Raw genomic sequence first — 17372 nt, 5'->3', positions numbered from 1 at the left:
CACCGCACTACGGATAATGGTTCCGTAACACACGTTTTTTTTGTACCACTGTACCTGAAACGGAGTCGTCTCCCATCACGATCCTCAAGCGGAAGAATTGACTTTCATCGCTGAAGAACACGGCCGATTTTTCCGCTGTCCATGGTAAGAGGCCGATTGCATAGGTGTTCTTCAGATCCAAGCTCTCGATCACCCACGCCAATCGCATTCATGCACACCTGACGGAATTACTTCCACTACAATGTATCCAGATTGGGCGGCCGATTTACTGGGAGTATCATGGAGCGAGGTTCCGACAAAATACAATTTCCTTTTCGCCTGGCTTTTCCGTTTTCTCAAGTCTTCTTGAACAACGGAAGTCATGCCCGTTAAGGGGGCTCGTAGTTGGCAGTAAGCTCATCTTGTCCGTCTTCATCGTATAAAAGAGAAAGCGCGTGTCTATCAGTATTCCTCATCTTCCCAACTACAATTACTTCAATTCAAGCTTAAACTGCGCGTTTCGAGATGACCAACACCAAAAATACCCAAGAAACTATTCGAATCGGGGCCGTCCAAGCGGAATCAGCTTGGCTTGACCTCCAAGCCGGTGTTGACAAGACTTGCGCTATCATCAAGGAGGCCGGTGAGAAGGGTGTCGAGATCCTTGGTTTCCCAGTAGGTGCAAGCTCACACGGTGGTTGACGACCATGAATAGATCTGACATTGTTTAACTTACAGGAAGTATTTATCCCCGGGTTCCCCTTCCAAATTTACAATTCTCCACCAGATCAAGACTTCGTCCTCGCCTATCAGAAAAATTCAATGATTGTCGGGTCGCCCGAGTATAACCAGATCCGAAGAGCGGTCAGAGATGCTGGTATTTGGTAAGTGTCCAGTTTCCGGCTGTCGAAAGTCGGATGTGATGCTAAGCTCCCTTTCGCTCAGGGCCGTCGTGGGATTCTCCGAAAGAGTAGGCTCTACTCTTTACCTGGCTCAGTCATTCATCAACCCTAAAGGCGATGTTGTACACCACAGAAGAAAGCTCAAGCCTACCCACGTTGAGCGATACCTCTACGGTGAAGGTCAAGGTAAGTTTTCCAAGAAAGTGTCGGGGATCGCCTTCTCCCGGACAATTTTGATGAGCTCATGCTTTTCTTAGCCGAGGACACCCAGACTTGTATCTCCACCGAGAGAGACGTCACAATTGGGGCTCTCAATTGTTGGGAGCATTTCCAGCCACTCCTCAAATATCATCATTATAATCAAGGTGTCCAAGTACATGTTGCTTCCTGGCCATACCGTAAGTTCCAGTTGAAACAAAGACTTGTGTTGAAGATGTTAATCGATTCTGTTATTCAGTGTCCCCTGCTGGACCTGGGGTGCCGATGTCCAGTAGTGCCGAGATTTCAGGCGACGTTATGACTCGATCCGTCGCTGTAGAAGGTGGCTGTTTCGCCATGGTATGCTCTGCTACCATTTCTAAAGAGGGTTCAGCCATAATGAAAGTACCCACTGCTTTGGGAGGACCTGCTGCTACTCCTATCGAAGGAGGTGGATTCACAGCTATCTATGCGCCAAGTGGGGCTGTCCTCGCCAAATCAAAAGATCAATTCTCCGAAGAGGTCGTCATCGCCGATGTCGATCTGGATGATATTCACAGACACAAACAAATGGCGGACTGTATCGGACACTAGTGAGCTGTTCGGTCACTTGCAATGGGGAGGTGGTTGCTGTTAAAGCTAATCTTAGCACTCACAGCTCCCGACCTGACTTGTTCTCCCTCAACGTCAGCAACGTCCCCATGCCGAGAGTCAAATACTCTGATGGCAGTCACGTTTCTTCGGTAGCTGCTAGACAATTGCCCCTGGAAGATTAGGGCATGTATAGAGCACATATCATTGTTAGGCTTTTGGATCGCGTCTGACAAAGGAGTGAGACTGGTGATGCTTTTGTATAATCACCGGCAAGACCGAAGCTTGAGAAAGAGAAGCTTCAGGATGAATTCATGTGAATACCACCTCATGCACGCTTATGAGTCGCCTTTGAGATGCAAAGAACGGTCGCAGCACTATCACACTCACCATCAACCACGCACTGTGCGTCAATGTACATATTGATCTTGTCAATCTTCATGAGTTATGGTGCACTTGTACTCGTCAGTGAGTCGCGAAGATACGAAGTCGGCTCTCATATCAGCAGTCGTTGACATATATCGTGGTGGTCATTCACCAAGGCACTGGATTTTAACACTTCACGGCCAGTTTTGGTTCAAAGTATTTGATTCCAGCTGAGAGGTCATGTTGGACCCATCTGTACTTGTTCCACCACGCTTAGAAAGACAAGACTGTTGACAAAACTTCTATTCAGCGTGAAGGGCTACTCAAGAAAGGTGTATACGGCAAATTTGTTAAGTTGTTGCGACGTCGGATACCGCATGACTGGATAGTACAGATAGCATGTATAAGGGGTTCCTTCCGATGTAAGGTCGATTCCACGGCTGTGGAAATGGTAAGCCATCCTGAATGCCTGCACTTCCCTTAAACAAAGTTCTTAACCTCTGAGCTCTCAAGGACATACCCAAGCATGTTGGGACACCACCACTTGTGGGTAACGCGCACGAGGATGGTGGCCATTGATTTGCTGATGGTACGGGCGTCATTAGTCAAGGTATATCTCTTTTGTTCGCTTTGCGTCTTGCATCGTTCCCGACCAGTATACATCTCGTGAAAATATCACGCAGCAGACCCAGTCGATTGACGATGAGCTAGATTCTTATTCTGCATCTAATGGGCACGTTTCGGGCTGATCGTTGACCTACGCATTGGTGATCAGCACGTACAGTATTCACTCCGCATCTCAGAAAATACAATTCAACTTGATGCCAGGCTGAGAGCTACTCACTTGAATCCCACCACGCTTGCGACTACCATTATCGGGGTAAGGTCGTTCCCATCCTCCCTCCGACGTGGGTGTAGCCAACCACAATCGTAGTAGATGGCGCCTTGGTTGTGGAGGTGGGTAGTCGACGTATGCCGTCCTTGCGTGGAACACATGAGCTATGCGATGAGCGTTTGTTAATGTTGTGACCGATGTACGATCATGGGCCACCTCTTGAGACAGTGGATCGCGCAATGTACTCACTGTCGGCTACAAATTGAATATCCCCAACTGCGAGAACCATGTGTAAAGCTAATCTTTGAGCGGTGTCTTCTAACACTTGTATAGCTTCAAGCTGGGCTTCCGAATGTCCTGGGATGTGACCTGCTTCGACATGCCTTGTGACTAGTGCAGCAGCCATCAAAGAAAGGGTATTAGATCTAATCAAGAGGTCTCGAGAAAACCGACCACCTACTCGATTTAACGTAGTAGGGATCGTAATGAGAGATTAATCTTCCATGATGCCAGTAGAAAACCTGCAACACAAGGTGATAATAAAACAGTCAGAACTCACTCCATGATGTGAACCTCCCAGATGACGAAGCGCACGGAGACAAGATGCCGACAAAAAAGCGACAGGAGTGTGTGAGATGCGATAGAGAAGCAGCGTACAGCTTTTTTGATCCATTCCTTCTGTCCTTGCGACGTCTCACCCTTCCTATCAAAGTACCAGTCTGGCTTCGTCAACAGTTCCGCAACGTCCGGTCGTTCTTTTTGTAATGTATTCCATAGGTGATGTGCCGAGACGACATCACTTTCTCCACCTTCCTTGGCTTTGGCGAGACACAGCAGGCCCACGATGTCCGCTGCGTCCGTATGGAAGAATTGTCGAGCAGCGGTGGAATAGATACGCACTTTGTGGATCTGGGTAGGATCATTCCCTAGGTCCTGCATTGGGTCAGTTTGTCAGCGATAAAAAGTATGAATACAATCAAAGACAACGACAGATGATGAGCATCCTACGGTAGAAGAGTAAGGCAAGGAAAAGATGATTTGTTTGCGATTGAGAAGGAGAGGTTCATCTAGCTCACCTTGACGTGACCCAAGATATGACCTTTCCTGTTCTGACTAACCGTGACACCTAGAACAGTCCCTATAGCTAGACAGATAGAAGCAGACTTGTGGATCGCCCAATCAGTGACGGGCAGTCCCTGAATTAAAGTGAACCCGATTCCGTTTATCAATTTTTCTCTTATTCTGAGTAGGAACGAAGTCACCGAAGATGACAACGGGAATGTGTCCTAAGACGGGCCTGACTTCAGCTCACAGTCGCGCGACAATGGACACATGCCGTACGTACTTGAGTGATGTAGGGCAAGTCCAGTCCAGTTCCCAAGAACTGCTCATATGATTCTTCTAACTCCTTGACTTGCTCGGCGGACCAAGCCTCCTTCCACAAGCTCTCATTCTTTGACAAGTCCTCCTTGTTCCAAACGGTGGGACCAGTGACTACTTTGGGGAAAACGCTGTATGGCTGGATCAAGGACTCGTCGGGTTCATGCTGGCCTGAAGTGAGGTTGTGCTTTGGGGGTGGAGATCGGAAAGAGTGTGCTACTGATGGAGCGGCAACCGGCATGGTGTCTATCCGTCGATATCGTCAAACATGTCTGTGATTTTTCATATTGCAGAAAGCTGGTTGTTATGAACAATCTGGAAGGGTTGACGTCGTGTAGACGACAAAAAGATCAAATCCCGTCGTGATCATAAGCACAAATGGCGTGATAAGCGGAGTCATTACATCTCGTCTGTGTTAGTGCGAATGATTAATCCTCTCACACGTTTACGATCCTCCCCACCTGACATGTTATTTCGTCGCCATTCCATCTTTTAGCGGCTGTCGCCGAGATACTTTCATCGTCCATACCGTTGTCGGCCTATTGATTGGTTAGAGAGTCTTCACCACTAGCATCCAGTCTGCTGTCTGTAAATAATCTAGCTTGGTCGAACGTTATGGTTTTCTCCCGAGACCACATTTTTTCAGCCAGCCATACAACTGCATAAATCGGTTTCCTGGCCGGCCGATGGAAGACGCTAACGTTTAGACCAGATCATAACGGGAGAAGGAAAGACTGTGGTAGCTAAGGCATCGTTTCTGTGCGGAACCTATTGTTTCTGAGTGATTTGCTTCCGGAAGCTAACTCCAATCGGGCGGAAAGGTGGTTCCTCATCGTCTCTCCTTTCCACCGAGTATCAGATAACCGGCCGAATGTTTACGCCAAGCCCGAAGGCTTCGTGGTGGATGATACTTAATGTCGGTGTGCACAGGTTGCATCTTCTTCTCTTTCTCGCGACACACAATTGAGAACTACCAACATGTCCAATAACGCTGATGCTGGTCTCCTAATCGGCCACCCAAACACAGATGAAAAAACAAGAGATGAAGTCCCACTACCGAGCCTTCCGCGAGATGACCGAGAAGTACAAGCGTCATCTCGTGCAATACCTCTCAGGTACCGTTTAATGGCTTTCTCCATGATCGTCTTCTTCAACACCAGCTCTTCGTTCTCCGAAAGCACGCTCAGCCCTCTAAAATCGACATTCCGGGAAGAACTAGGCGTTACAAGTGAGTCATACCGGCTACGGTTGTCACTGATCGTGCTGCAGATGCGCAATATGGCGCAATATCTTCTGCATCAAGTTTGGTCAACACGATCCTGCCAGTCATCGGAGGCCTCGGTATCGATTATTGGGGTGCTACTTAGTACGTCGCATCTTTCCGTCGAAAAAAGCTGACTCGGCTTTCATTAGTGCCTCGATCATCTGCAGCACTTTCATCATGGTAGGCGCAATTGTGTCTGCAGCAGGAGCAAACACGTCCAAATTCTCTATGGTCGTAGGCGGACGGGTGCTGATGGGTTTCGGATCAATGGGTAAGCATGTCTGTGTCAGCGTACCCGCTCACATATAGTCATCGAGTCCGCCCAGCTCAAGCTTTACACGCATTGGTTCAAAGGAAGCAATCTTGCTTTCGTGATCGGCGTAGATTTGGCGTGGAGTAGGGTACTATCTGTTATCTCAAGAAGTACAGCCGTACCGATGAGTATGATCAATGGCTGGTGGGGGTGGGCTTTATGGTGAGTAACTGTTGGCCGTATCAAAGCTTACCTCAAAGGATTCCCGCATTCACTACCGTTGCCAACCTCATCATCTGCATCATGTACTGGGCTTTTGAGAGAAGAGTACCATCGAAGTACCGACCACCTCTCGGAAAAGATGCCGCGAGGAAAGAAGGGGCTCTCAGGAAGGTGATCGAATTCAACAATTTATCAAAGATGTAAGTAGCACAGCCAAGTTTGTTCGCTAACACCTTCCAGTCCTCGGTTCTTTTGGCTGTTCGCAGGTATACAGATCTTCCAGACATCTGTGATCGGAGTATATAGCAGCAACTTGGCAGACATTCAAACCCAAACTCGAGGAACCTCCAAGCTTGCTGCTGGGTATAATTCCAGTCTTCAAAGCGTTGCGCCGATCGTTCTCATCCCGTTAGTTGGAGCGTTCATCGATAGATTCGGAATGAGGATGTTTTTCAGTGAGTGATTTAGATAGCACCGTTCAATGTGCTGGTAGTACTAGCTAGATGCTCTCCCCGCCGTAGTCTCATGGACAGCAATGATGTATGTCATCGTTATTGGATTGATCGGGTTGACAAAGGTCCATCCCCTCGGTCCGATCATTCTGGGATCGTTTGCTCTGTCGACCTATGCGCTCCCTTTCTCTGCTTCTATCCCGGTGATGATCGGAGACGTCAATCTCTTAGGCACAGCTATTGGTATATGGAAAGCGTTCGGCAATGGCGGGATAATCGTGTTCGATGTTGCAGCTGGAGCGATCGTGAGTGTACACAGGTCACAAATAACATACTGTTTTGCTGAATGGTCTCGACGAGTAGCAAGATCGATCCGGTAACAACAGCTACAACAACGTGATCTATCTGATGATGGCATACAAATCGCTTCAAATCCTTTACGGCTTCTTCTTCGACTGGCTTGACAAACGATGGCTAGCTGGCTCACTTCGCAAAGGGGAGAAAGAACGAGCGGCGATACGGGACGCGGCGATCGCTAACAATGTCGTTCTCCCCGGGTGGAAACCTTCCAAATGGGGCATGTATATCATAATGGCGGAGCTTGTCGGTTTGACCATCACCGCATGGACCGTGAGTTTAACTGTTTGTGAGATTGTGCCAGGCCCGTTGACACTATAGAGCGAAGGTGTACATCGTCTACTCACTTGGCAAGTAGGACTGGTAAACAAATGACGATACATGCATCAAGCGATACCTGAAGGGCAAAGACTCTGATGGACTAATGGTAGCAGCCTTGAAAGGAGATTTCAGTAGAAATATGTGACATGCGATAGATAGTGTGACTTCGCACCAGTGGTGGCCTCAACAAGTAATGCGGCATACGTGTGACCCACTTGTGTGAAGATAAACGTCGTAGCGGAGTCTGAGTAGCCTGGTCAATGAATGACCGGGTGATAGGGGTTGTGAGCGGTGAACTCTTTGTCCTCATCCTTCTTATACCCCTTCTCCGTGCCCAATCTTGTACAACATATCGCGTCCACCTATTATGTGGGCGAGTGTCACGATGATCTAGCAGGGTTAGGGGGGGTTAGGGGGTTACACGCCCGTTATTGGGAGGGGGGGGGGGTGGGGGGGCACCTCGGACCGGACCTGGGGGGGGACCGTCGGGGTGAAATTTTCATGCATGCATCTGAGAGGCCTATCTGGCAGAGCCGAGGGCGCCGATCCCGAATCTGAAGTCGAAATGGAGCTGGGTGGGATGTGGGATGGATGAAAAAAGATTTTCACCTTGACCGGTTGGACGGACCCCTTAACCCGGGATCAAATCTGGGTGGATGAAAATCCGTCAGATTACCGACCATGCAAGCATGTATGTGATAGGAGTTATGTCATCTGGTAGAGAAGGACTCGGTCAGCGCCAGGATAAAATAGTTCCATATGCATGGGAGTGATGTGTGATGAATGAGAATTTATTTTCACTCACCCGGTGGTCCGACCCCTTAACTTGACCCCTTAGGGGTCAATGACCAAGTCTGCTCCCGTTGACCTCCATCGACGCATTCAAGCAACCAAATGGATATCACCTGGTAGAGAGAGACTCGGTCAGCCAGGATAAAATAGTCTGCCATGCATGGGAGTGATGTGTGATGAGTGAGAATTTATTTCCACTCACTCGGTGGTCTGACCCCTTAGCCCGGGATCAAATCTGACCCCTTAGACCGGCAGCCTGAAAATCCTCCAGAGTGTCGACCAGGTATGTATGAGTGGGACAGAATGTATGCTACCTGGTAGGGAGAGACTCGGTCAGTCAGAATAAAATAGTCTCACATGCATGGGAGTGATGTGTGATGAGTGAGAATTTATTTTCACTCACTCGGACCTCTGACCCCTTAGCCTGACCCCTTAGCCGGTGGTGACCCAGTAGCCTCCCGATGACCTCCACGCATGCATTCAAGCAACCAAACCTATATCATCTGGTAGAGGGAAAGCTACTCTGTCAGCATAAAATCCTTGTACATGCGTAGGACTTGAGATGTATGCATGGAAATTAATTTTCACCCACTCGGTACACTGGTGGGGTGGGTGACGGGATCAAATTTCAGCATGGGCTGTACCGGTCAGCACCCGATCATCTCACAGTCAGCGTTCACCGTACAGTCTGTAACACAGTGTCGCAGGGGATCGCAGAGCTTGCACATCTGGGAGGTCACCTGCGACAGGATGCGACAGTCTATGGTGAGAGCTGCAACAGGGTTAGGGGGTTAGGGGGTTAGGGGTTAGGGGGTTAGGGGGTTACACGCCCGTTATTGGGAGGGGGGGGGGGGGGTGGGGGCACCTCGGACCGGACCTGGGGGGGGACCGTCGGGGTGAAATTTTCATGCATGCATCTGAGAGGCCTATCTGGCAGAGCCGAGGGCGCCGATCCCGAATCTGAAGTCGAAATGGAGCTGGGTGGGATGTGGGATGGATGAAAAAAGATTTTCACCTTGACCGGTTGGACGGACCCCTTAACCCGGGATCAAATCTGGGTGGATGAAAATCCGTCAGATTACCGACCATGCAAGCATGTATGTGATAGGAGTTATGTCATCTGGTAGAGAAGGACTCGGTCAGCGCCAGGATAAAATAGTTCCATATGCATGGGAGTGATGTGTGATGAATGAGAATTTATTTTCACTCACCCGGTGGTCCGACCCCTTAACTTGACCCCTTAGGGGTCAATGACCAAGTCTGCTCCCGTTGACCTCCATCGACGCATTCAAGCAACCAAATGGATATCACCTGGTAGAGAGAGACTCGGTCAGGCAGGATAAAATAGTCTGCCATGCATGGGAGTGATGTGTGATGAGTGAGAATTTATTTCCACTCACTCGGTGGTCTGACCCCTTAGCCCGGGATCAAATCTGACCCCTTAGACCGGCAGCCTGAAAATCCTCCAGAGTGTCGACCAGGTATGTATGAGTGGGACAGAATGTATGCTACCTGGTAGGGAGCGACTCGGTCAGTCAGAATAAAATAGTCTCACATGCATGGGAGTGATGTGTGATGAGTGAGAATTTATTTTCACTCACCCGGTGGTCCGACCCTTAACTTGACCCCTTAGGGTCGATGACCAAGTCTGCTCCCGTTGACCTCCATCGACGCATTCAAGCAACCAAATGGATATCACCTGGTAGAGAGAGACTCGGTCAGGCAGGATAAAATAGTCTGCCATGCATGGGAGTGATGTGTGATGAGTGAGAATTTATTTCCACTCACTCGGTGGTCTGACCCCTTAGCCCGGGATCAAATCTGACCCCTTAGACCGGCAGCCTGAAAATCCTCCAGAGTGTCGACCAGGTATGTATGAGTGGGACAGAATGTATGCTACCTGGTAGGGAGAGACTCGGTCAGTCAGAATAAAATAGTCTCACATGCATGGGAGTGATGTGTGATGAGTGAGAATTTATTTTCACTCACCCGGTGGTCCGACCCTTAACTTGACCCCTTAGGGGTCGATGACCAAGTCTGCTCCCGTTGACCTCCATCGACGCATTCAAGCAACCAAATGGATATCACCTGGTAGAGAGAGACTCGGTCAGGCAGGATAAAATAGTCTGCCATGCATGGGAGTGATGTGTGATGAGTGAGAATTTATTTCCACTCACTCGGTGGTCTGACCCCTTAGCCCGGGGATCAAATCTGACCCCTTAGACCGGCAGCCTGAAAATCCTCCAGAGTGTCGACCAGGTATGTATGAGTGGGACAGAATGTATGCTACCTGGTAGGGAGAGACTCGGTCAGTCAGAATAAAATAGTCTCACATGCATGGGAGTGATGTGTGATGAGTGAGAATTTATTTTCACTCACTCGGACCTCTGACCCCTTAGCCTGACCCCTTAGCCGGTGGTGACCCAGTAGCCTCCCGATGACCTCCACGCATGCATTCAAGCAACCAAACCTATATCATCTGGTAGAGGGAAAGCTACTCTGTCAGCATAAAATCCTTGTACATGCGTAGGACTTGAGATGTATGCATGGAAATTAATTTTCACCCACTCGGTACACTGGTGGGGTGGGTGACGGGATCAAATTTCAGCATGGGCTGTACCGGTCAGCACCCGATCATCTCACAGTCAGCGTTCACCGTACAGTCTGTAACACAGTGTCGCAGGGGATCGCAGAGCTTGCACATCTGGGAGGTCACCTGCGACAGGATGCGACAGTCTATGGTGAGAGCTGCGACAGTGTGCGCTGGAGGGGGAGGGATGGGCGACAGTGTGCGCCAGGTGGTGGAGAGGGATGCGACAGAATGCGACACTCACCTTACTCAGTCCCCTTCCAGCTCCAAATCTGGGACGTCTATCAACCCAGCGGTGACCAGCTCTGCTATCCACCCTCAGAATCCCCTCCCGAGCCAGCCTGTGGTTACAACCAGGAGCCGCACACCTGATCCTGAATGGTGAAGGGTTGTTCCGCTGGTAGTGGTGACGATGTCCATCGGGTTCCTTCTTGCAGGGAAGCATACCATTGGCCATGGAGTTCCGAGCCAGATCATAGACCCTGCTGATCTGTTGATCAGAGTGATACTTGGCTGAGAGAGCAGGGAAGCAGGTAGGATCCACCTCTGGAGTTCCGGTCCACCAGGCTGTTTGGGACATAGACTTGCTGGGTTTGCGGAAGCCTGCATTCCATCCCAGACCATTGAGGATGTCGGTGAGAGCTTGAATCTGAGCTTTGCTTGGCTTGTCACCATCCCGACCGCTGAAGATCCGGTTGGTCTCGGCCTGATCATACACCCAGTGGGCATTCTGCAGGAAGGCCTCCCTGCTGACCAGCTTGGCATCCAGCGGGTGACGGAAGTGGGGTCCATCACCCCGGCCCAGCCAGTAGGAAGGATCAAAGAATCGGGTGGCACCCACTATCCTTGTAGCCTCCTTCAGGCTGGGTGCTCTGACGGTGACCTCTATCCTGAACCCACCCAATCCCTTGTCATCCTTGCTTGTCAGACTGTGGATCATCCTCAAAGCCGAGTTGACCTGGTACCGTATGCCCCGGAGTGTCTTGGGGATACCCCCCTTGGAGATGACTGTTGAATGACTTGATCACATGGACGATCCTCGGGTAGATCTTCACAGAGAACTGACGACGGTTGTCATCCATGGCTTGCAGGTTGACGGTCCCAAAGTCAAGCGAGCCTGGCACCATCATGGGATAATGACGGACGCCATGGTGGACACCGGTGGCCGAGTGGAACAACCAGATGTAGTCAGACCCAAAGCTGGTACCTATGTCCCACTCGTTGTGCTCTGCCCACTTGTGATCCACTTGGGCAGGCTCGGTGGTGAGGAACCTATTCAGGATGGGCATCTTCTGACCGTAGGCTTTGAGTCGGATGGCATCACAACCAGCCGAGATGAGACAGTGGACAAAGACGGAGGTGGGGACATGGACATTGCCGAGGGTAGCTTGGTGAACCATCCGACCGGGCTGGGCCACTTGATACCTGTTGAGTTCTTCAAAGAACCCATCCTTGTACTGAGTTCCCACCCAGAGCTGATGGGTAGCTTCGGCCAGGAGGAGGTATCGGTCAAAGGCAGGACCTCGGTGGTAGGTGGTGTGGAGCTTCCTGGTGGGAGCCCTGCTGATGAGTTGGACATCGGCCAGGGAACTCTCAAACCTGCAAAGGTACTCCTCGGGTGACAGTACCAGCTCCCATCTATCCACATCCATAGGCTTCCTCCTCAGCTGAGCCATCCTGCCCTCCACCACATCGGGAAGCATCTGAAATCCTTCCATGAACGGGAGATCTCTGATATCAAACTGTGGTTCGGGTGGTGGTGCAGGAGGTGGTGACCACCCACCAGATGGGACGGTGTCGGAAGTGATGGACCGGAGGGGAGGAGACTGTGAGAGAGGTGGTGATTGCCGAGGGGAGAAAGCTGAGGTTGGGACGGAGGAGGTGATGGTCGAGGGGAGACAGAGTAAGGGCTGGAGTGAAGGGGTTTGGAGTCCATCAGGAGCAGGTGGTGGTGGTGACGGAAGGAAAGGTGCGGGAGACTGAATGGGAGACTGGATGATAGGGGGGTGGACGACATTGAGGAAGGGGATAATACCATTCTTGGCCCCACCGTCTCGTCCTCATCATCTTCAGAGTCCGATCTATTGTTTGACCAGGAAGAACCATTGTCAGATAGTGCTATCATTTCTATCTCTTCCGGTTCCTCCTCCCCCTCCAGCTGATCCACCTCCATATCATCATCTGTAAAAGGTTCATAGACATAAGACACCGGAGCTATCAGCCTTGAGGAGGAACGGATGGGAGAGGGGAGTTGAGCTGTAACCCAGTGACGGGCAAGCTGCTGGGCAAGCTGCTGGGTGATAAGGATTGAGCCGCATCTCTTGATGGAGTCGCTGGTGTTGAAGGAGTTCGAAGAGGTGGTGTGGTCAATGGAGAGCTGAGGGGTGAGGTCAAGGGGAGTACAATGGTGAAGGTCGGATAAGAGAGGAGGATGCTGGAGGAGGTGTCAAGGGAGAACTTGACAGTGGTCTGGCACGGGATGAGGATGGACCAGGTGAGCTCAAGGGAGAACTGATAGATGAGTGACGGAGGAGAGATGCTATTGAGGGAGCCGGTGTTAGAGATGAGCTGGGTGACCGCTTGGGACGATGGATGGGTGAATAATCGGGACAGTGGAACCGAGTCTTGTGCTTGCAAAGTCCTGCTTGATTGAGCACCACTCGACCACAGGTGCAGATGATTACCTCAGTGTTGGAGATCTCACCTGCGGTGAACTTGTGACCCTTGTGCTTCTTCTTGATATGATCCAACAAGTCCGCATAGTCTTTCTCACATAGGTTGCACTTTCCTGAGCGGTCGGCGTGGTTTTCACTGGGCATGGTGGTGGAAGAGCAATGGTATCACAATATGAGAATACGATATGACCGTTCAGTAGGTACTCTCAGGAAAGTTTAACATCCTCAATGACGGCATCAAGATCACCTTCCATGTCTTGTGTGTCTCTCGTTGATGTACTGCACTTGTGTACAACCAATTGATTTTTACTCCCTGGCCCATGCATACTATCTTCTTATACTCGACCTCAGCTATCATATGAGCTATCAACTGAAGCTCTGTCACCTCTGTGAGTCTACCAATCAGCCATCCCTTCCGACTCTCCTCCCCACCATAGTCCAGTCACCTCTGATGCCCTATATAAATTCCAGCTGGTTTTTACTCCTTGGCCCATGCATACCAGTGGATCATACTTCATCCCAGCTATCATATGAGCTAACAACTGATCCTCCATCACCTCTGGTTCCTCCCCTTCCGATGTCCCTGTCCACTGATGAGGTTCCCAACAAATCCCTTCCACCGACCTATATCTTTCACCTCGTCATCACAACTCCCCTGCGACAGATTGCGACCCATCCCTCTGCGACAGGATGCGACTGCATGTATGCTAGCTGCGACAGGTTGCGACAAAGCCTGGTGGGACTTGCGATAGGTTGCGCCAGAAGATGGATGGGTTGCGATCCATTGCGACTTGCTATGGTGAGCACTCTAGATTCCTGCGATCATCTGCGCCATATCTCTATGCATACCTATCCTACTTGGTCATCACCTCGAGCTCCTCTCCCTCCTGTTCTGCATCACCAGCCAACACCCCTTGAACCTCTCGGCTGGCCATCTCATGCTCTTGAGTCCATGCTAGAAACCAAGTCTGTAGTTGATCCTTGCCAGCTTGACCAGCTTGTAAAGTGTCGGCCAGCATGTTGGCAGGAACTCTGCTGAACAGTGTCATCATTGCAGCTGGCACCTTGGCTCGATGAGCAGCCAGCATCCGAGTCTTGACTGGTCGACCATGTCCTGCTGAGGTGTCGGCATGTCTCCTGAGAGGTGCACTGCTCTCAATCCTCAGCATGGTCTGAGTGTCAAAGAAGCTGGCCCATCCTATCGACGGCTCTGCCTTGTCCAGCAATAGCTCTTGAGACCGATAGCCAGGTGAGAACCGAGGGATGACCTCCCACTTGACCTTTTCCGGAGGTGGATGAGGGAAGTTGTCGATGACTGTGTAGTAGTACCTGCCGGACTTGCCCTTGATGTGTCTGACACAGTGAAGAGGGAGGGACATACGCAGAGTTGGAGTTCGGGCTTGTCTGTTGACCCGGGTTGGGGAGATGGGAATAGGTTTGACCTGGCCTCGGTCAATCATTGCTTGAGCCAGTTCGATTGGGACATAAGTGTTGCCAGTTGGTCCTGTCTTGCGGTAGACTCGGGTGATCTTCTTCCTGTACTGTGTCGGACCCATCGGATGATGAAACCCATTACCCATCCTACCTGCCCGTTCCGCTGTGAGTATGACATTATTGGTGTAAGCTGTGGAGCTGAAGATTGACTTGAACAGTCGTTCCACATAGCGGGTGTCATCTGGATTGAAGACTATGTTGGTGGGTGTGAGGGGATGGATGGCGGCATAGAAGAGGAGCTCGTTGATCATACAACCACCGAACCCATTGAATAGATCCTGGCTACATATCACTGTCAGCAGCTGGCATACTGACCCAAGTCCCAAGTCCGATGACTTACTTTGAATAGATATAATGGGCAATAGGAGAAAAGTTCCGTTTGATATAACCTCGGGAGGGAATGGATCGTACCAGTTGCTCAAACGGCTCGGACTCCTTGACAGGACAAGGACCTCTACCTTGTGTCCTACAAGTCTCAAAGAGTTCACCATCCTTGAGTTGAACAAAAGCCAGTCGGCACAGCTTGTTCCTATCGATGACTGCAATTGAGTTGTGATCACCGAGAGCTCGGAAGATGAGTGGTGTGAAAGGTGGGAGTCCTGCCTCTCGACAGACATCGGCCATCTTGAGTTGCTGTGGTGACAGGGTGACCGCATGACCATGAAGAGCAAAGTGACAGATGAGAACCCGGGTGGGACTGATCCGGATGACCAGCTCTTTACCATAGGAAGAGATGTCTGACTTGGTCAGAGCCACTTGAATCGGAGTACCCATCGCAGCTTCGGCATCGGCTTTGTTGATGATCGCATCTTTACCACAGTGCTTCGGATAGGTGACGATCGTAAAGTGTTGAGGTGTATCGGTGAGAGATGCCTTGAGGAGAGCGGCAAATGCTTTGATCTCGAATAGCTCCGGCATGGTGGATGAGAATATAGCAAATATATTGTTGAGTTGAGAACAGAGACACGATCACGGGCATCAGCTGGGATATATATATCTATCAGTTGACATTGAGTATCCATGACTTTGCGTGCATGCAACCACCTTGATATCCAATTTCAAGACCAAACGACCAATCCTGATCCAAAGTTGGTCATGGCCCATATCACTCCGACATATCTCTGACATGGTGCGACACATCCTCAACAGATATATCTCATCGTATACCAATCATGGGGGGACAGCCAGCGCAGCCCATCGCAATTGCCTTGACGGAGAATCGCAATCTGTCGCAATGTCTACATACCCAGCGCAACTTATCGCAACGCAACTCAACTCAGCGCGCAACTGGTCGCATATTATATCACGGAGAATCGCAACCTGTCGCACCACCTTCATTTGTGGCGCAGATGGTCGCACCATAGTACAGCGCAACTCATCGCATATGATGGGTCGTAGAATCGCAACCTGTCGCACCAGCACCACTACCCAGCGCAACCCATCGCATGTTGACTTGACGGAGAATCGCAGCCTGTCGCATTGCCTATCCTTAAGCTGGTCACACCTTACCCTACAGCGCGACTAGTCGCAACTTGTATGGAGAATAATGGGCGCAAACTATCGCAAAGTTGTATGAATCCCCCTGTCAAGAGCGCAATAATCTTGAAGGCCCCATACCTAATCAAGCCAGTTTTGTATGGAGTGACTCTGACGAGAGCGCAGAGAAATGCAGCACTGTGCGTAGCATCCCTCTGTGAGTCATCCGATTGACACTCAGATTTTGGGGAAAAAAAATCACCTGAAAAATGAAATCAAAAAATAGCTGGTCATGGCCCAAAAATTTTTCAAAAAGCGGCTGGTCAAAAAGTTTTTCAAAAAGCGGCTGGTCAGAAAATTATTTCAAAAAGATGGCTTGCAAAAGATGGCTTGCAAAAAGTGGCTTGCAAAAGATGGCTTGCAAAAGATGGCTTGCAAAAGTGGCTTGCAAAAGATGGCTTGCAAAAAGTGGCTTGCAAAAGATGGCTTAAAAGAGATGGCTTGCAAAAGATGGCTTGCAGCTTACCAAGCAAGTGAAAAAAAAATTCACTTTGCAACATATATAAACAACACCTATTCCCACTTTTTTCTTTTTTTTTCCCCCAACTATCTCTTTTACTTTATACTTTTACATCACCACCATACAATCAACATGTCTTCCTCATCAACTGATCTTCCACCAGATTACCTCACTGATGCCAACTCAACTGCACCACCACCAGACTATCAACCTTCACCAGCCTGGTCCCAAACCAAGATTGACAGACATAGAAGACACAATGAAACTCTGGAGGAAGGGGTAGTCCAAGCTATTGGCTGTGCCAAGTGTATCAAGGATGGACTTCTCTGTGTAGCTAAGCCTACTGGTAGATGTGCTCCCTGTCATCTAGCTGGTAAGCCTTGTGTCAGGTCTGAACAACCACACACTACCAACCAAGCCCTTAGAGCTAAGATGTTGGAGATGAGAAGACAAGCTAGAAGACTTGAGGAGCTTATAAGAAGTCTTAACAGGACTCTGACTGTCTATGAGATTGGCAATGATCAAACAGCCAGAAGGATCCAAGAAATTGATGAAGTAATCCAAAGAATCACTGGCTAAACATCAATTTGATCAGGAGGGTTAGGGTTAGGAGGGGTTAGGGGAGGGGTTAGGGGTTAGGGGTTAGGGTTAGGGGTTAGAGGAGGTGGAGGGTTAGGGTTAGGAGGAGGTGGAGGGTTAGGGGGG

The 17372-nt window shown here is 50.0% G+C and overlaps 3 protein-coding genes across 3 annotated transcripts; 2 read left to right on the top strand and 1 right to left on the bottom strand.

Moving 5' to 3' along the window:
• Window positions 1-504: 504 nt before the first annotated feature.
• I302_105573 (uncharacterized protein) lies at window positions 505-1855 on the top strand (the record flags this gene model as incomplete). The annotated part of the gene is made up of 6 exons (XM_019191322.2): window positions 505-654; window positions 718-863; window positions 925-1067; window positions 1139-1279; window positions 1339-1672; window positions 1738-1855. 6 exons carry the CDS (start codon window positions 505-507, stop codon window positions 1853-1855), a joined length of 1032 nt encoding a protein of 343 aa, XP_019045952.2.
• An 896-nt stretch (window positions 1856-2751) lies between these two features.
• I302_105572 (uncharacterized protein) lies at window positions 2752-4492 on the bottom strand (the record flags this gene model as incomplete). The annotated part of the gene is made up of 7 exons (XM_019191321.1): window positions 2752-2793; window positions 2881-3035; window positions 3121-3261; window positions 3332-3392; window positions 3529-3804; window positions 3948-4157; window positions 4217-4492. The coding sequence occupies 7 exons, from the start codon at window positions 4490-4492 to the stop codon at window positions 2752-2754; spliced, it is 1161 nt and encodes a 386-aa protein (XP_019045951.1).
• A 737-nt stretch (window positions 4493-5229) lies between these two features.
• I302_105571 (uncharacterized protein) lies at window positions 5230-7157 on the top strand (the record flags this gene model as incomplete). The annotated part of the gene is made up of 8 exons (XM_065870112.1): window positions 5230-5479; window positions 5521-5617; window positions 5665-5786; window positions 5900-5990; window positions 6231-6445; window positions 6512-6747; window positions 6806-7072; window positions 7128-7157. 8 exons carry the CDS (start codon window positions 5230-5232, stop codon window positions 7155-7157), a joined length of 1308 nt encoding a protein of 435 aa, XP_065726184.1.
• Window positions 7158-17372: the final 10215 nt, after the last annotated feature.

Source organism: Kwoniella bestiolae, chromosome 4, assembly GCF_000512585.2.
Source record: "Kwoniella bestiolae CBS 10118 chromosome 4, complete sequence".
Lineage (NCBI taxonomy): Eukaryota > Fungi > Basidiomycota > Tremellomycetes > Tremellales > Cryptococcaceae > Kwoniella > Kwoniella bestiolae.
The sequence above is the reverse complement of the archived record's forward strand: the minus strand, read 5'-3'. Positions and strand labels throughout refer to the sequence as shown.